At 43.9% G+C, this 14,457-nt stretch overlaps 1 protein-coding gene across 3 annotated transcripts in view; it reads right to left on the reverse strand.

Annotated features, from left to right (window-relative positions):
* Positions 1-14,457, reverse strand: part of SLAIN2 (SLAIN motif family member 2) — a 54,390-nt gene that overhangs the window by 13,381 nt on the left and 26,552 nt on the right. Inside the window, exons 4-7 of one of the 3 annotated variants that reach the window (XM_069744501.1) lie at positions 11,091-11,255; positions 10,316-10,675; positions 5,571-5,708; positions 240-467 (exon numbers count right to left, since the gene is read on the reverse strand). In XM_069744501.1, the coding sequence (XP_069600602.1) occupies positions 388-467; positions 5,571-5,708; positions 10,316-10,675; positions 11,091-11,255 (743 nt within the window). In that variant the 3' untranslated portion in view covers positions 240-387. Of the gene's footprint in view, positions 1-239; positions 468-5,570; positions 5,709-10,315; positions 10,676-11,090; positions 11,256-14,457 lie in introns of those variants that run through there. The other 2 variants (XM_069744499.1, XM_069744500.1) reach the window with 2 other exon arrangements.

Consider the following 14,457-nt stretch of genomic DNA (forward strand, 5'->3'; position numbering starts at 1 on the left):
CTTTATTCAGACCCTCATCCAGTAGTCAGTGTCTAGAGGGTGCACCTAACCTTTCCAGGCAAGGTGCCTCCACTCATGATCCCTGCGTAGCAGTAGCACATTAGTCCCGGCTGATGTGAAAATATATATGGCTTATATTAGAAAAGTCAACCTATGAATAACAAACAAATAGCCCTTTCTAGCCACCATACGAAACATTTCCAAATCACTGGCGAAAATTATGAGAAATACTAGAAAAATGTGTTTAGATGATTTATTCATTGGCCTCCAATCCTATTCATGTGAGAAATTTTTAAATTCATTATAATTCAATCAAATTTACTAGAATTATAAATTTCCATTAATTTTCTTTGAAAAAAATCTCTCACATCACAAGAAAAAATCCTTTTATAGAAAAAATTCTTTTTCACTCCAACACTGTAAGTCACTCCAGAGATAGCCTTCAAAATATCTAACAGTAGAAGCACCTGTACAAAAATAAAGGATAAAATTAGGAACGTACTTACAAAAATCAAGTATTCTCAAATATAAAATATTACCAAGTCATCAACTACACAATTTCAGTACAGGTACAGTATACTTATAAAACTGTATGTAATTTAGAATCTACATTGAGGCCCTTTGGCCTGAGTGTGTTCAGTTTACAAATCCACATCAATTCTCTTTTTCTGAGGACAAGCTCCCTGTCACCACCCCTCCTATCCAAAGGTACCCTATCAATTATCTTGAATTTTAGATCTTTTTCCAAATGATTACATTTAACAAAATGTTTAGGGACAGGGAGATGTGTCCTCTTCTTCCTAATGGAATGCCGATGTTGATTCATTCTCACCTTAAACTCACACGTCGTTTCACCAACGTACCATAGATTACACGGACACATCAAAAGGTAAACCACATAATCTGAACTGCAGGTCAGGAAATGTTTAATTCCATGTACCTTCCCCGTTACTGGATGTTCAGATGTTGCACCCTTTACCATATGAGTGCAATTCACACAGTTTAGGCACGGGGAAACATCCATTCTTGCTGGAGCCTGTTAAAAACAATTGTCTATTTTTCCTTCTTGGGCCAACATCAAACTTAACCAAATAATCCTTGTTGTTCTTATTTCTTCTATATGAATACAGTGGCGGTAACCCAAGCTCCACTATACCGGGCAAACATTTTCCCAACATCCCCCAGTGTTTACTTATGACATTAGCCACATCTTTGCTCTCCTCACCATACATGGTAACAAATGGGACACGTCTAGGTTTTATCTCACGTTTACCTTTTACATCTTTCTGTATAAGTTCCACCCTACTCTCCTGTAATAATTTATTTTTTGTTGTGTCCAATAAACTCCTAGGGTACCCTCTATCTAGGAATTTTTTCACTAATGAGTCCACCACTGTGTCCACTTCATCTTTCTTGACTATACGTCTAACTCTAAGTAATTGACTTAGTGGAATGGACTTCACCATAGACCGTGGATGTTGGCTATCATATAGCAACAAATAATTTGTAAAAAATACGGACAGAAACAATGTGGTACTGAGATGCCCCTCCTTTAAACTAACGAACACATCCAAAAATTGGATGTCCGTTTTTGACATCACCAGTGTGAATTTGATTGCGTTATCAATAGTGTTGAGCGATACCGTCCGATACTTGAAAGTATCGGTATCGGATAGTATCGGCCGATACCCGAAAAGTATCGGATATCGCCGATACCGATATCCGATACCAATTCAAGTCAATGGGACACCAAGTATCGGAAGGTATTCTGATGGTTCCCAGGGTCTGAAGGAGAGGAAACTCTCCTTCAGGCCCTGGGCTCCATATTAATGTGTAAAATAAAGAATTAAAATAAAAAATATTGATATATTCACCTCTCCGGCGGCCCCTGGACATCACCGCGGGTAACCGTCAGGCTTCTTTGTTTAAAATGAGCGCGTTTAGGACCTGAGGAATGACGTCGCGGCTTCTGATTGGTCGCGTGCCGCCTATGTGACCGCGACGCGACCAATCAGAAGCCGCGACATCATTCCTCAGGTCCTAAATTCCTAGAATGAGGAGTTTAGTGCCTGAGAATGACGTTGCGGCTTCTGATTGGTCGCGTCGCGGTCACATGGGCGGCACGCGACCAATCAGAAGCCACGACGTCATTCCTCAGGTCCTAAACGCGCTCATTTTAAACAAAGAAGCCTGCCGGTTACCCGCGGTGATGTCCAGGGGCCGCCGGAGAGGTGAATATATCAATATTTTTTATTTTAATTCTTTATTTTACACCTCACTATGGATCCGATACCGATACCACAAAAGTATCGGATCTCGGTATCGGAATTCCGATACCGCAAGTATCGGCCAATAGCCGATACTTGCGGTATCGGAATGCTCAACACTAGTTATCAATGGTATTCAAAAATTGATGAAATTCCTCCAACTCACTCTGAGAACCTGTCCAAAGGAGGAAGACATCATCTATGTATCTCCACCACGCCAAAACATATCGGAAGTGGTGGGACACATAGATGAGGTCTTCCTCCAGGACCTCCATGACCAAATTAGCATATGCGGGGGCCATATTGGCCCCCATGGCTGTTCCACGCTTTTGCGTATAAAACGCGTCACCGAACAAAAAGTTGTTCCTTTTCAAAATAATCTCTAACATTTTTAAGAGGAAGGTTTTCCCTTCAAATGTGCACTTCATTGGATCCAATTTCTTCCACACTGCTCTTAAACCCCGTTTATGATCTATAGATGTGTACAATGACACTACATCGAAGGATGCAAGTATAACATCCCCCTCCAATCGCAGTAACTCTAATTTTCTTTAAAAAAAAAAAAACGGTTGTATCTCTAATGTAAAGGTACCGTCACACTAAGCGACGCTGCAGCGATACCGACAACGATCCGGATCGCTGCAGCGTCGCTGTTTGGTCGCTGGAGAGCTGTCACACAGACCGCTCTCCAGCGACCAACGATCCCGAGGTCCCCGGTAACCAGGGTAAACATCGGGTTACTAAGCGCAGGGCCGCGCTTAGTAACCCGATGTTTACCCTGGTTACCATCCTAAAAGTAAAAAAACAACCGCTGCATACTTACCTACCGCTGTCTGTCCTCGGCGCTCTGCTTCTCTGGTCTGGCTGTGAGCGCCGGGCAGCCGGAAAGCAGAGCGGTGACGTCACCGCTCTGCTTTCCGGCCGCTGTGCTCACAGCCAGACCAGAGAAGCAGAGCGCCGGGGACAGACAGCGGTAGGTAAGTATGTAGCGGTTTTTTTTTTTACTTTAACGATGGTAACCAGGGTAAACATCGGGTTACTAAGCGCGGCCCTGCGCTTAGTAACCCGATGTTTACCCTGGTTACCAGCGAAGACATCGCTGAATCGGTGTCACACACGCCGATTTAGCGATGTCTACGGGGAGTCCAGCGACGAAACAAAGTTCTGGACTTTCTTCCCCGACCAGCGACAGCACAGCAGGGGCCTGATCGCTGCTGCCTGTCACACTGGACGATATCGCTAGCGAGGACGCTGCAACGTCACAGATCGCTAGCGATATCGTCTAGTGTGACGGGGCCTTAAGATTTACATTCCCTGACCATAGGGTTGAATATCGTATCTAAGAAGATACCCATCTTGTTAAATATTGACCCCACCCCCGAAACTATAGGTCGTCCCGGGGGATTGACCAGGGTCTTATGTATCTTTGGGATTATATACAGCATCGGAGTGCGTGGGCTTTCTTCAAATAGGAATTCATAAAGACCCTGATTAATCACAAAGGCATCCAATGCTTCTTTTAAACAGGCCTTAATTTCTGTTAATAACAAAATTCGGATCACCATCCATTTTACAGTACACATTCTCATCACTAAGCTGTCTCATTATCTCAGTAATGTACACTGCCTTGTCCATGACGACGAACGCTCCCCCTTTATCTGCGGGTTTCACTATAATTTCGTCGTCATGGACAAGTTCCTGCAATGCTTCAAACTCTTCCTTGAGGATATTTGGATGCGCATACCCCATATCCATATTGTTTCTCAGTTGTTCAATGTCAAGTCTTACCGCTTTTTCAAAGGCCTCAATCACAGCTGAGCTCGTTGGTGGTATAAATTTGCTATTTTTTCTTAATTGTACCCCATTAAGGTCAAATTCACTTATTTTCACTTTTTTGTTATTATCCCTATCATTAAACCATTCTCTTAATTTAATCTGTCTGAAAAAACATTCAAGGTCTAATTGCAGCTGTATTGCCCAACTCACCTGGGCACTATTCTTCTACCACCAGCTACGTCGTCTTAGAAGGATCACTGGTCTCTCTTTATTCTGAACCCAGATTACAAACCCAAACTAAAGAAGCAGAAACAAGGCAATCTATGTCCTTGCACATAAACCAGCGACAGATGTAGCTGTCATATGTCTGTACGGCAGCTGTCTCTCCGAAGATAAAGGGGTTCTGCCCGCATGAATACAGTGGACGGCCACAAATGAACGTGCTCTATGGCAGGCGCTCATTATGGACAGAAGTATAGGGCAGTCTGTATGAGGTCAGGACCCGGGCACTAATATGGTAAATCACATCTGTAAATCAGAACAAACAGGACAAAAGACAAGAATAAGGCGACAAAAGTGTGTGACACAAGGCTCCTGCAGCGGTAACAGCAGCCAGCTCCAGCATATTGTGAGATCAGTGCATGCAGGGACCGTGCACGGGACTCATCCACCCACTACTGCCGCAGCTTCATGCACCATATACCCGCCATGTAATGCACACAGGACATGCATGGGGGGGATGGGGTTCACCACTGCTGACAATTACCACCTACCCACTAAATAGGTCAGAAATGTTTGATTGCTATACATTGCTTTCATCACCTATTTTGTGCAAAGGTGTTAAATTGTGATTGTAGAGAAATCCTCTTTAAGGGCAATTTATTAGTAGTTATTGGCTTTACATTAATGTTTGCATTCTGCGTATAGTCATAAATTAATGGTAATCCAATATTAGAAAAAAGGGCTTGTTTTTTGTCTCCAATAACAGCGCCACACTTGTTTATACGTAGAGTCTGGTATTGCAGCTCAGACATTCACTTAAAAGGGGTTGTCTGGAACTTTTGAATTTATGGCCTCCCTTTAGGATAGGTCATCAATACTAGATCGGTGTGTGGGGGGTAACAACAGACACCCCCACCCCGATCAGATGTTCCCGCTAGCAGCTAGACATGCTCGGTTGCAGCGCAGAACAGCACAGCTCTGTCAATTGTATCGTGTCCGCAGCGGGGTAATGCGGATCCACCACCATTCATTTGAATAGGGACAGATGTGCAGTACCTGGCAGCGGCCACTACACCGATGATGGAGCTGTGCTCTGCAGCTCCGCAATGGAGTTCATCCGGCACCAGGAACAGCAGGGGTGCACGTGTCGCCCCTCCACCCATCTGGTATTGATGACCTATCCTAGGGATAGGTGGCCAATATGAAAGCACCGGACAAGCCCTTTGAATGAGGATTTTTCTCTAATCTCTGACAACCCCTGTAGCAGAACAGACATCTCATGCAGGCGAGAGGTTCGGAACTTACTGGAAGTACTCTGTACTCGAGGCGCTCCACCATTTGGCACTTGTAAGTTTGACTCATAGCTTCTGCTATTTTTTACAGCCTCCGCTGCCTGATTGCCCGTTACCCTGGAGAGATTTGGAAGACTCCGTCTCAGCTTCTCTACATGGAGACATGCAGATGAGAAGACAGTTAGTGGTCGACCACGGACACAGGTCCAGAATAAGGGAAGCGTCGCTGGAGAACAGTCACAATACCAGAGAAACAATGGTCAGGTCTAAATGTGCTCTGTTCTTCTGGCTGCCAATCATTTTTTTCCAAAAGATCCTTGACTGATACAAGAAAACATATGAACTGGTTCATAACCCCTCTATGATGAATCCCCCGCATGGACGTACAGAGCGTCTAGTAGCTTTCAGATTTTACAATAAGCGCTACATGGAGAAAAGTACTGGGACACGCGTCCTAATCACTGCATTCAGCTGTTTCATTCAGTCCCGTTGCCCCCGATGTATAACATCCGGCTCCTCGCTGTGTAGCCTGCGGCTACTGACCTCTGTAATAGAACGGCTCGTCCTATAGAGCTCACGGATACGGCGCGGTCCTGTAATGGGACGTCACCGGTGTAACAGGTCACTTACCAAGATCTCTTCCCTCCTAAATATTGATGAACTGCAGCAACTCCGTTACAAAGCAGCGGCCACGTAAAATTACAAAGCGGGGGTCTCCGAGTGCGATATAGGCGCATAGTGTATAAAAGTCACCAATGCCCAACTCAATTGCCCCAATTCATCAATGTTTCTCCTCTATTTCGGATAATTTGCTCCTTTTTATAGGTCTTAGTATTTGAGCCGTATTTTTCATATGCTTTGCACCACTTCCCAATTTGTTAGTCTTTATTTTTCACCGACTGCTTTGCTTACCAGATATTCTAGACAGGGGTAAGATTTCTGGAGTTTTCAATTTGATGCATAATTCTGGTCACTTAAGAGTTTGTGACTTTTGGTATTAAAAAGTTGGAAAAACTGGTGAAGTACAAAATTTATCGCCAAATCCATGACATTTCGAAGAACTTGGCATAAATGCCAGCGAATATCACAATAAAAAAAAAAGAAAAGTGACTTCTGTAAATGGCAATTGATGAATCGAGATCAATAAATGTCCCAACCTTCTCAGGCTTTAACATCAGTATAAAACTGTACACCACGAGCTTCGTGCGTGTGTTTCCAGCTGCATGCAAGCCTTACATCACCAAGCACAATGCCAAGCATCAGGTAGAGTGGTGTAAAGTCGCCACCACTGGACCCTGGAAACGTGTTCACACTTATCTACCCAGCATTTAATCAACAAGTCTGATGGACAACCTGCTTGATTAAATTGTGCCAACTGTAAAGTTGGGTGGTGGAGGGATAACGACATCTGACGCCACCAATGCTCTTCTGGATGAATGGGCAAAAATACCCAAGAGAGTGGGAGCTGTTATATCTGCAAACTGGGGACCAACTCCATAGTAATGTCTATGGACTTAGAAAGGGGTGACCAAGGCTCCTGAAGGTGTAATGTGGATATGCCCCAATACTTTAGTTCCTATAGTGTATATCTGACATGAAAAGACAAATGTAAGTGAGAACAAAGGATAAATCACATTTACTAGGAGTCTACATTTCGCTATTTCACTTTGTATGACCGGGAATACTGATGAGAACCTCCATCAATCAACACGCTAATCTGCTCATGGCTTGTCTATGACAAGAAGAGAACAGAACTCAGAAAGTTACTGAGCCATAGGAAAGGTGGGAGAGGGGAGGCGTTTCCAGGGGAGACGCTGCCGGCACGGAGATCCTGCGGCTCCAGATCACCACATCTGTCATCTGGTAATGAAGAATGACATCGGCCATTGAAGCATCACTCCTCCATACAAGCCTTTTATACATTATCTACACAGCTCTAAGACCCAACCATTACTTTATTAATCTGCGATCAAGGTAGTAAAAGAGGGAGCCAACTAAGAATAAAAGGTATACACTGCACTCGGGATCGGGTGAGGAGATGCCATAGGTCATGTTCACACTCCACATTTTTTCTGTGAAAAACACAGCACTTTACTGTGAATCAGATTTGATATCTCATGCACATGTTACTTATTTTTTCCTTGCAGATTTTTGAAGCAGTTTCATATCTGCAGCATGTTAATTCTTTCAGTGTTTTTGCTGCATTTTCATCCACTGTAATGAATGGCAAAAACACCTAAAAAATGTGCAACTGTGCAGCTTTTTCCCTGCCAAGAGATACAGAAATGTCTGCAACAAATACTTAACGTGTGCACGTAACCTTAATGTTCAGTAGCAATATCCAACATCCATCCAGTTTACCTAAAGCATCAACAGTCAAAGGAGAAGACCTAGTTTTGTCACCACTTTGCCAAACTGCACGTCCATATTGCATGGTGGGTGGACTGGCAGCGGGACACTTGATCTGAAGGAGAAGGCTCCTAGGCTGATGATTTGAGTCAGGAGACCAGTCCGGAAACCGCAACATGTACACGAACCAAGAAATGTGGACGTCCAGAGAGATAGAGATATAGATAGAGATATAGATAGATAGAGATATAGATAGATAGATATATAGATAGATAGAGATATAGATAGATAGAGATATAGATAGATAGAGATATAGAGAGATATATCTATCTATATATATCTAGATATATATATATATATATATATATATATATATATATAGATATCTCTATCTATATATCTCTATCTATCTATCTATCTATCTATCTATATATATATATATATATATATATATAGATATATATTTACACACACAATAGTTCTGTTTAAATTTCTCTCCAAGACAACTTCAAAAAATGGGTCATCTAGCCACTGAACTGCCAATCACATACGTCGATAAACTGTTCAAAGGGGCCATGGCGCTAACATTGCAGCCTTTCATTATACTGTACTGTGCAAAAGTTAGAAGAAATAAACACGCTTCCAAAAATAGAAGTGTTAATTTGCATTTTGTTAATTGATGTACACAACCTAGGAGAAAGAAAAAGAGAAATTAAATCAAATCAATATTTGGTGTGACCAGCCTTTGCCTGCAAACAGCCTCAGTTCTTCTAGGCACACTTGTACTTGCACAGTGTTCTAAGGGACTCGGCAGGTTGTTCCAAACATCTTCGAGAACCAACCACAGATTTTCTATGGATGTGGAAATGGTCTTGTTCTTTATGACATTGGCTCTATGCTTTGGGCTGTTATCCTACTGCTAAATAAATTCAGAGCTAATCCTATACCTTCCTGATGGTATGGCATGATAGATCATTATCTGCCTGCAGATCAGCATTGAGGACACTCAAGAATGTTGAGGACAGAAGACGTAACTGTCAGCCAAGGAAAGTTAGTGCAGCAGATGAAAGATACATTATCCTCATTTCCTTTCGAAATCAGAAATCGAGCAGTGCCATCAGCTCAGAACTGGCCTCAACCAGAGAGACCCAGCTATAGCCACCTACTGTTAGAAGTCTGGCCAGAAGTGGTCTTTCTGGAGGAATTGCAAACAAGAGTCATACATGGAAACATGGCTAAGTCACAACTATGCATGAAAATATAGGAACCGGGAAAATATCACCAGCTGCTCTTAACGAATGAGCCAAAATATTAAATATTTGGCTGTAACATCAGGCAGTTTGTTCGACGAATGGCTGGAGAGCGTTACAATAATGACCGTCTGTAGGTCACAGTGAGGCATAGTGGAGGGTCCTTGCAAGTTTGGGGCTACATGTCGGCAAGGCGAGTGGGGATTTGGTAAGGTCTAATGGTGTCCTCAAAGCTAAGAAATACATGGAGATACTTACTCATCATGCAATACCACCTGGGAGGTTTTTGATTGGCTCCAAATCTATTCTGCAAAAGATAAAGGACCCCAACTATACAGCCAATGTGATTATTCTTTCAAAGTGTCTCTATATATTGGAGCACTCCTCAATTACGAACCCCTAGACATTCTTTAAGAGGACAGATGGTACGATGGTGGCCTTCGTATGGGGCTCATCGAGGCCCAAAATTAGCATTGGAACCCTACAGAGGTCTATATGCCACACCGCCAATGTCATTAAGAACCATCTTCAGTGTAGAGAAGAACAAGGAGTTCTGGAAGTGATGATACGGCCCCCGCAGAGCCCTGATCTCAACATCAAGTCTGTATGGGGTTACATGAAAAGGCATATACAAGTGTACACCTACAGAGTTCTCCAAGATGTTTGGAACAACTTCCCTGCTGAGCTCCTTCAAAAACTGGGTACAAGTGTACCTAGAGGAATTGATGCTTTGGCAGCCACACCAAATATTGCTGGGCTGCACATTTCACTTTTGCTCAGTCACTTTGCATTTTGTGAACTGATAAAAATACATTTATTAACACTTATTTTTTAAAGAATTCTTACTTTGTAGCATTTTTTTAAAACCTGCCTAAAACTTTTGCACAGTACTGTATGTACCGGCTTGCAGGCTGGTTCATACTTACCTGCTCTATACTTTTCTTAGCGGTTAATGGAACAATGGAGCGGATCCTTGCACCACCCTGATAATATGGTGCTGGCAAGTTGCCTAGAGTCAGACCCGCACCGATCCAAAGATAGGGGACCATTTTTAGAAGGCTGGATACTTCCTTTCATGTAATGTAAAATAGCTTCCAAAACCTCAGTGTTGAAAAACTCATATGGCGCATACACAGAACCAATCCCACTGGTCGCTCACCTTCATTTTTTACCACGTTTGTTTGCATGTCAGTGGCATGTCCCTGAAGCGAGAGGCGAGGCTGCTGGAGACGGCTGAGCATAGGCTGGGGCGACGAGCCTCTGTACTCCATGCTGCGGGCTGGAGACCGGGAGCGGGGAGAATTTCTGGGCGAATGTCTAGGAGAAGGCCGAGGAGAGTGACGTGGAGAAGGAGAGAACCTGCTCACAGACAGATGTGCAGAGTGGCTGACGGCATCCTCCTCGTCTTCTAAACTGTGAGCGTCCAGCTCCTGGTCACTATATGTCCCCCTCCTCATGGAGTGACACGACGAGCCGGAGCTGCGCCGGGAAGCCGAAGCTGCATATTCCTGCCGCAGACCTAAGAGAACAATGGACAATCAGAGATTTCTGATAAAAAACATAAAATGACCAGGAATAGAGAGAAAGGAGGTGGACATTATGGAAAGCAACGGGCATGAATGACCACGGCTCCTGGCACACTGCACTGAGAAGACACCGTCCACATTGGCTTCATCGGGATCACACACTCATCTAATGCAGATCCCAGTGCTGAAAGGTAAAGGGGGCACACGAAGCCCCCCACTGCACCTCAGCCAGCATTCACTGTCCACCCGCCTCATCAGAGGACTCTCCTCCCTTTAGTGAAAATGCTATAAAACGTGAAATCAGTCTTTTACATATGAAGAGAAACTCTGTCTCTTCTCAGGACCTGTACGGTGTAGATGTAAAATGTGGCTGCGATATTTCGTGCCCATCACCTTTCTTATACTCACTTTCCTCTTGCATCCGGGCGAGTATCTGGACATCGGTGACATCATTCAGCTTGTACCCGGACCCCACAGAGTCCTCGTCCATCTCCGACGTACTGAGCTCGCTGTCTACAGAGGACTGGGGGCTGACCGGGGGAGGGACTCGCTCTGAGGAGTTTTTATAGTACCCTAAAAAAGAACAGACAATTACTGAGGAGGTATGTCCGACACACATACCACAGCTCTGCTCACATCAGGTTTTCAGCCTCCATTTACGGTGTATTCGGGGAAAAGCTTCTGACACACTCTGTACCACCGACAACAGGCGGCACTATACATACGGACAGGCCGGCCTGTACAGCGGGGGCTTTCCCCTGCATACACGTCAAGTATAGGTGGGAAGCATCGGCTTGGTAAGTAAAACACAGGTGTGGAAGTGTCTGGTAATGCTGCATTCACGGAAATCGGAGCGCAATATCAGAAATTCATGTATTAAGTCAGGTTTTAATTATAATTTTTAAGACTCCTACTTTCAGTTAGGTGCATGAACAATAGCAGCAATACACTCACTGACACCCTTTGTTAATTATACAAAAAAAAATCTGAGCATGCTCTAATTTGGGCAAAAGTCACTGTGAAGAGAGAGGGAGGAGGCGAGCTGTGACCTGTGGTTAATGATGGATTTTGTCTCATCTGCTGTATACACAGGTGCTAACTATCATTGCTATTCTGCTGTGATGAGACAACTGAAAAGCCCTCATTACAGCACAGAAATGCTAGAATAAGGGATATATATATATATATATATATATATATATATATATATATATATATATATATATATATATATATATATATATATATATATATATATATATATATATATATATATATATATATATATATATCTCCATGCAGACAATGACGGGTATAAGGAGCCATGCAGACAAGGATAGGAATAAGGAGCCATGCAGACAAGGACGGGAATAAGGAGCCATGCAGACAAGGACGGGAATAAGGAGCCATGCGGACAAGGACGGGAATAAGGAGCCATGCAGACAAGGATAGGAATAAGGAGCCATGCAGACAAGGACGGGAATAAGGAGCCATGCAGACAAGGACGGGAATAAGGAGCCATGCAGACAAGGATAGGAATAAGGAGCCATGCAGACAAGGAAGAGAATAAGGAGCCATGCAGACAAGGATAGGAATCCCCAATCCCCACAGTTTTAAGCGTGCCCTAAAAACTCATTTGTTCAGACTGGCCTACCGCCTCAATGCATTAACCTAACTATCCCTGTGTGGCCTATTTATAATAAAAAAATAAAAAAAAAAGGTTCCTCGCATCATGTTCTCATACACTTTATGCAGTATTAGCCCTCTGTGTCTGTACTGCTACATACTTAGGCAGGTAACTGGTTCATGCAGCTTTACATGAACACCTGAGCCTTACACTATAGCTGGTCCGAATAACTAAAGCAATTGTTACCATCCTCCTCTCGTGTCTCCCCTTTTCCCCATAGTTTGTAAGCTTGCGAGCAGGGCCCTCACTCCTCCTGGTATCTGTTTTGAACTGTATTTCTGTTATGCTGTAATGTCTATTGTCTGTACAAGTCCCCTCTATAATTTGTAAAGCGCTGCGGAATATGTTGGCGCTATATAAATAAAAATTATTATTATTATTATTTTTAATAAGGAGCCATGCAGACAAGGAAGAGAATAAGGAGCCATGCAGACAAGGAAGAGAATAAGGAGCCATGCAGACAAGAATGGGAATAAGGAGCCATGCAGACAAGGATGGGAATAAGGAGCCATGCAGACAAGGATGGGAATAAGGAGCCATGCAGACAAGGATGGGAATAAGGAGCCATGCAGACAAGGATGGGAATAAGGAGCCATGCAGACAAGGATGGGAATAAGGAGCCATGCAGACAAGGATGGGAATAAGGAGCCATGCAGACAAGGATGGGAATAAGGAGCCATGCAGACAAGGATAGGAATAAGGAGCCATGCAGACAAGGATGGGAATAAGGAGCCATGCAGACAAGGAAGAGAATAAGGAGCCATGCAGACAAGAATGGGAATAAGGAGCCATGCAGACAAGGATGGGAATAAGGAGCCATGCAGACAAGAATGGGAATAAGGAGCCATGCAGACAAGGATAGGAATAAGGAGCCATGCAGACAAGGAAGAGAATAAGGAGCCATGCAGACAAGAATGGGAATAAGGAGCCATGCAGACAAGGATGGGAATAAGGAGCCATGCAGACAAGGATGGGAATAAGGAGCCATGCAGACAAGGATGGGAATAAGGAGCCATGCAGACAAGGATGGGAATAAGGAGCCATGCAGACAAGGAAGAGAATAAGGAGCCAAGCAGTCAAGGATGGGGATAAGGAGCCATGCAGACAAGGATGGGAATAAGGAGCCATACAGACAAGGACGGGAATAAGGAGCCATACAGACAAGAATGGGAATAAGGAGCCATGCAGACAAGGATGGGAATAAGGAGCCATGCAGACAAGGATGGGAATAACGAGCCATGCAGACAAGGATAGGAATAAGGAGCCATGCAGACAAGGATGGGAATAAGGAGCCATGCAGACAAGAATGGGAATAAGGAGCCATGCAGACAAGGATGGGAATAAGGAGCCATGCAGACAAGGAAGAGAATAAGGAGCCATGCAGTCAAGGATGGGGATAAGGAGCCATGCAGACAAGGATGGGAATAAGGAGCCATACAGACAAGGATGATGGGAATAAGGAGCCATGCAGACAAGGATAGAAGGATAGGGATGAGAAACCATGCAGACAACAACAGGAATAAGGAGCCATGCAGACGAGGATGGGGATAAGGAGCCATGCAGACAACAACAGGAATAAGGAGCCATGCAGACGAGGATGGGGATAAGGAGCCATGCAGACAAGGATAGAAGGATAGGGATGAGAAACCATGCAGACAACAACAGGAATAAGGAGCCATGCAGACAACAACAGGAATAAGGAGCCATGCAGACAAGGATGGGGATAAGGAGCCATGCAGACAAGGATGGGGATAAGGAGCCATGCAGACAAGGATGGGAACGAGGGGATAATGCATACCCGGCTTCTACTTGAGTCATTAAGTTCTCCCAGTTTTTTGTAACAAAATTAGGTCTCTCGGCTCCTACTCGGGTCAACTTATACATTATATAATCATAAAAATCTGATTTCAGCACTGCATGATTTTCTGATGACATTCCTTTTGAGAGCACAAGTAGTTATTATGTCTTGTGGAGCCAGCTGTCCCTAATTCTAGAGATCCTACCAGCAGAAAGGTTCAGCACTAATCCTGTACATTAGGTGGGTACTTGAGGGCTCGTGCCCCACCAGACTGGCCCCCAGCAGTGCTG

The sequence above is a fragment of the Ranitomeya imitator genome, chromosome 1, assembly GCF_032444005.1.
Source record: "Ranitomeya imitator isolate aRanImi1 chromosome 1, aRanImi1.pri, whole genome shotgun sequence".
In the NCBI taxonomy this organism is placed as follows: Eukaryota; Metazoa; Chordata; class Amphibia; order Anura; family Dendrobatidae; genus Ranitomeya; species Ranitomeya imitator.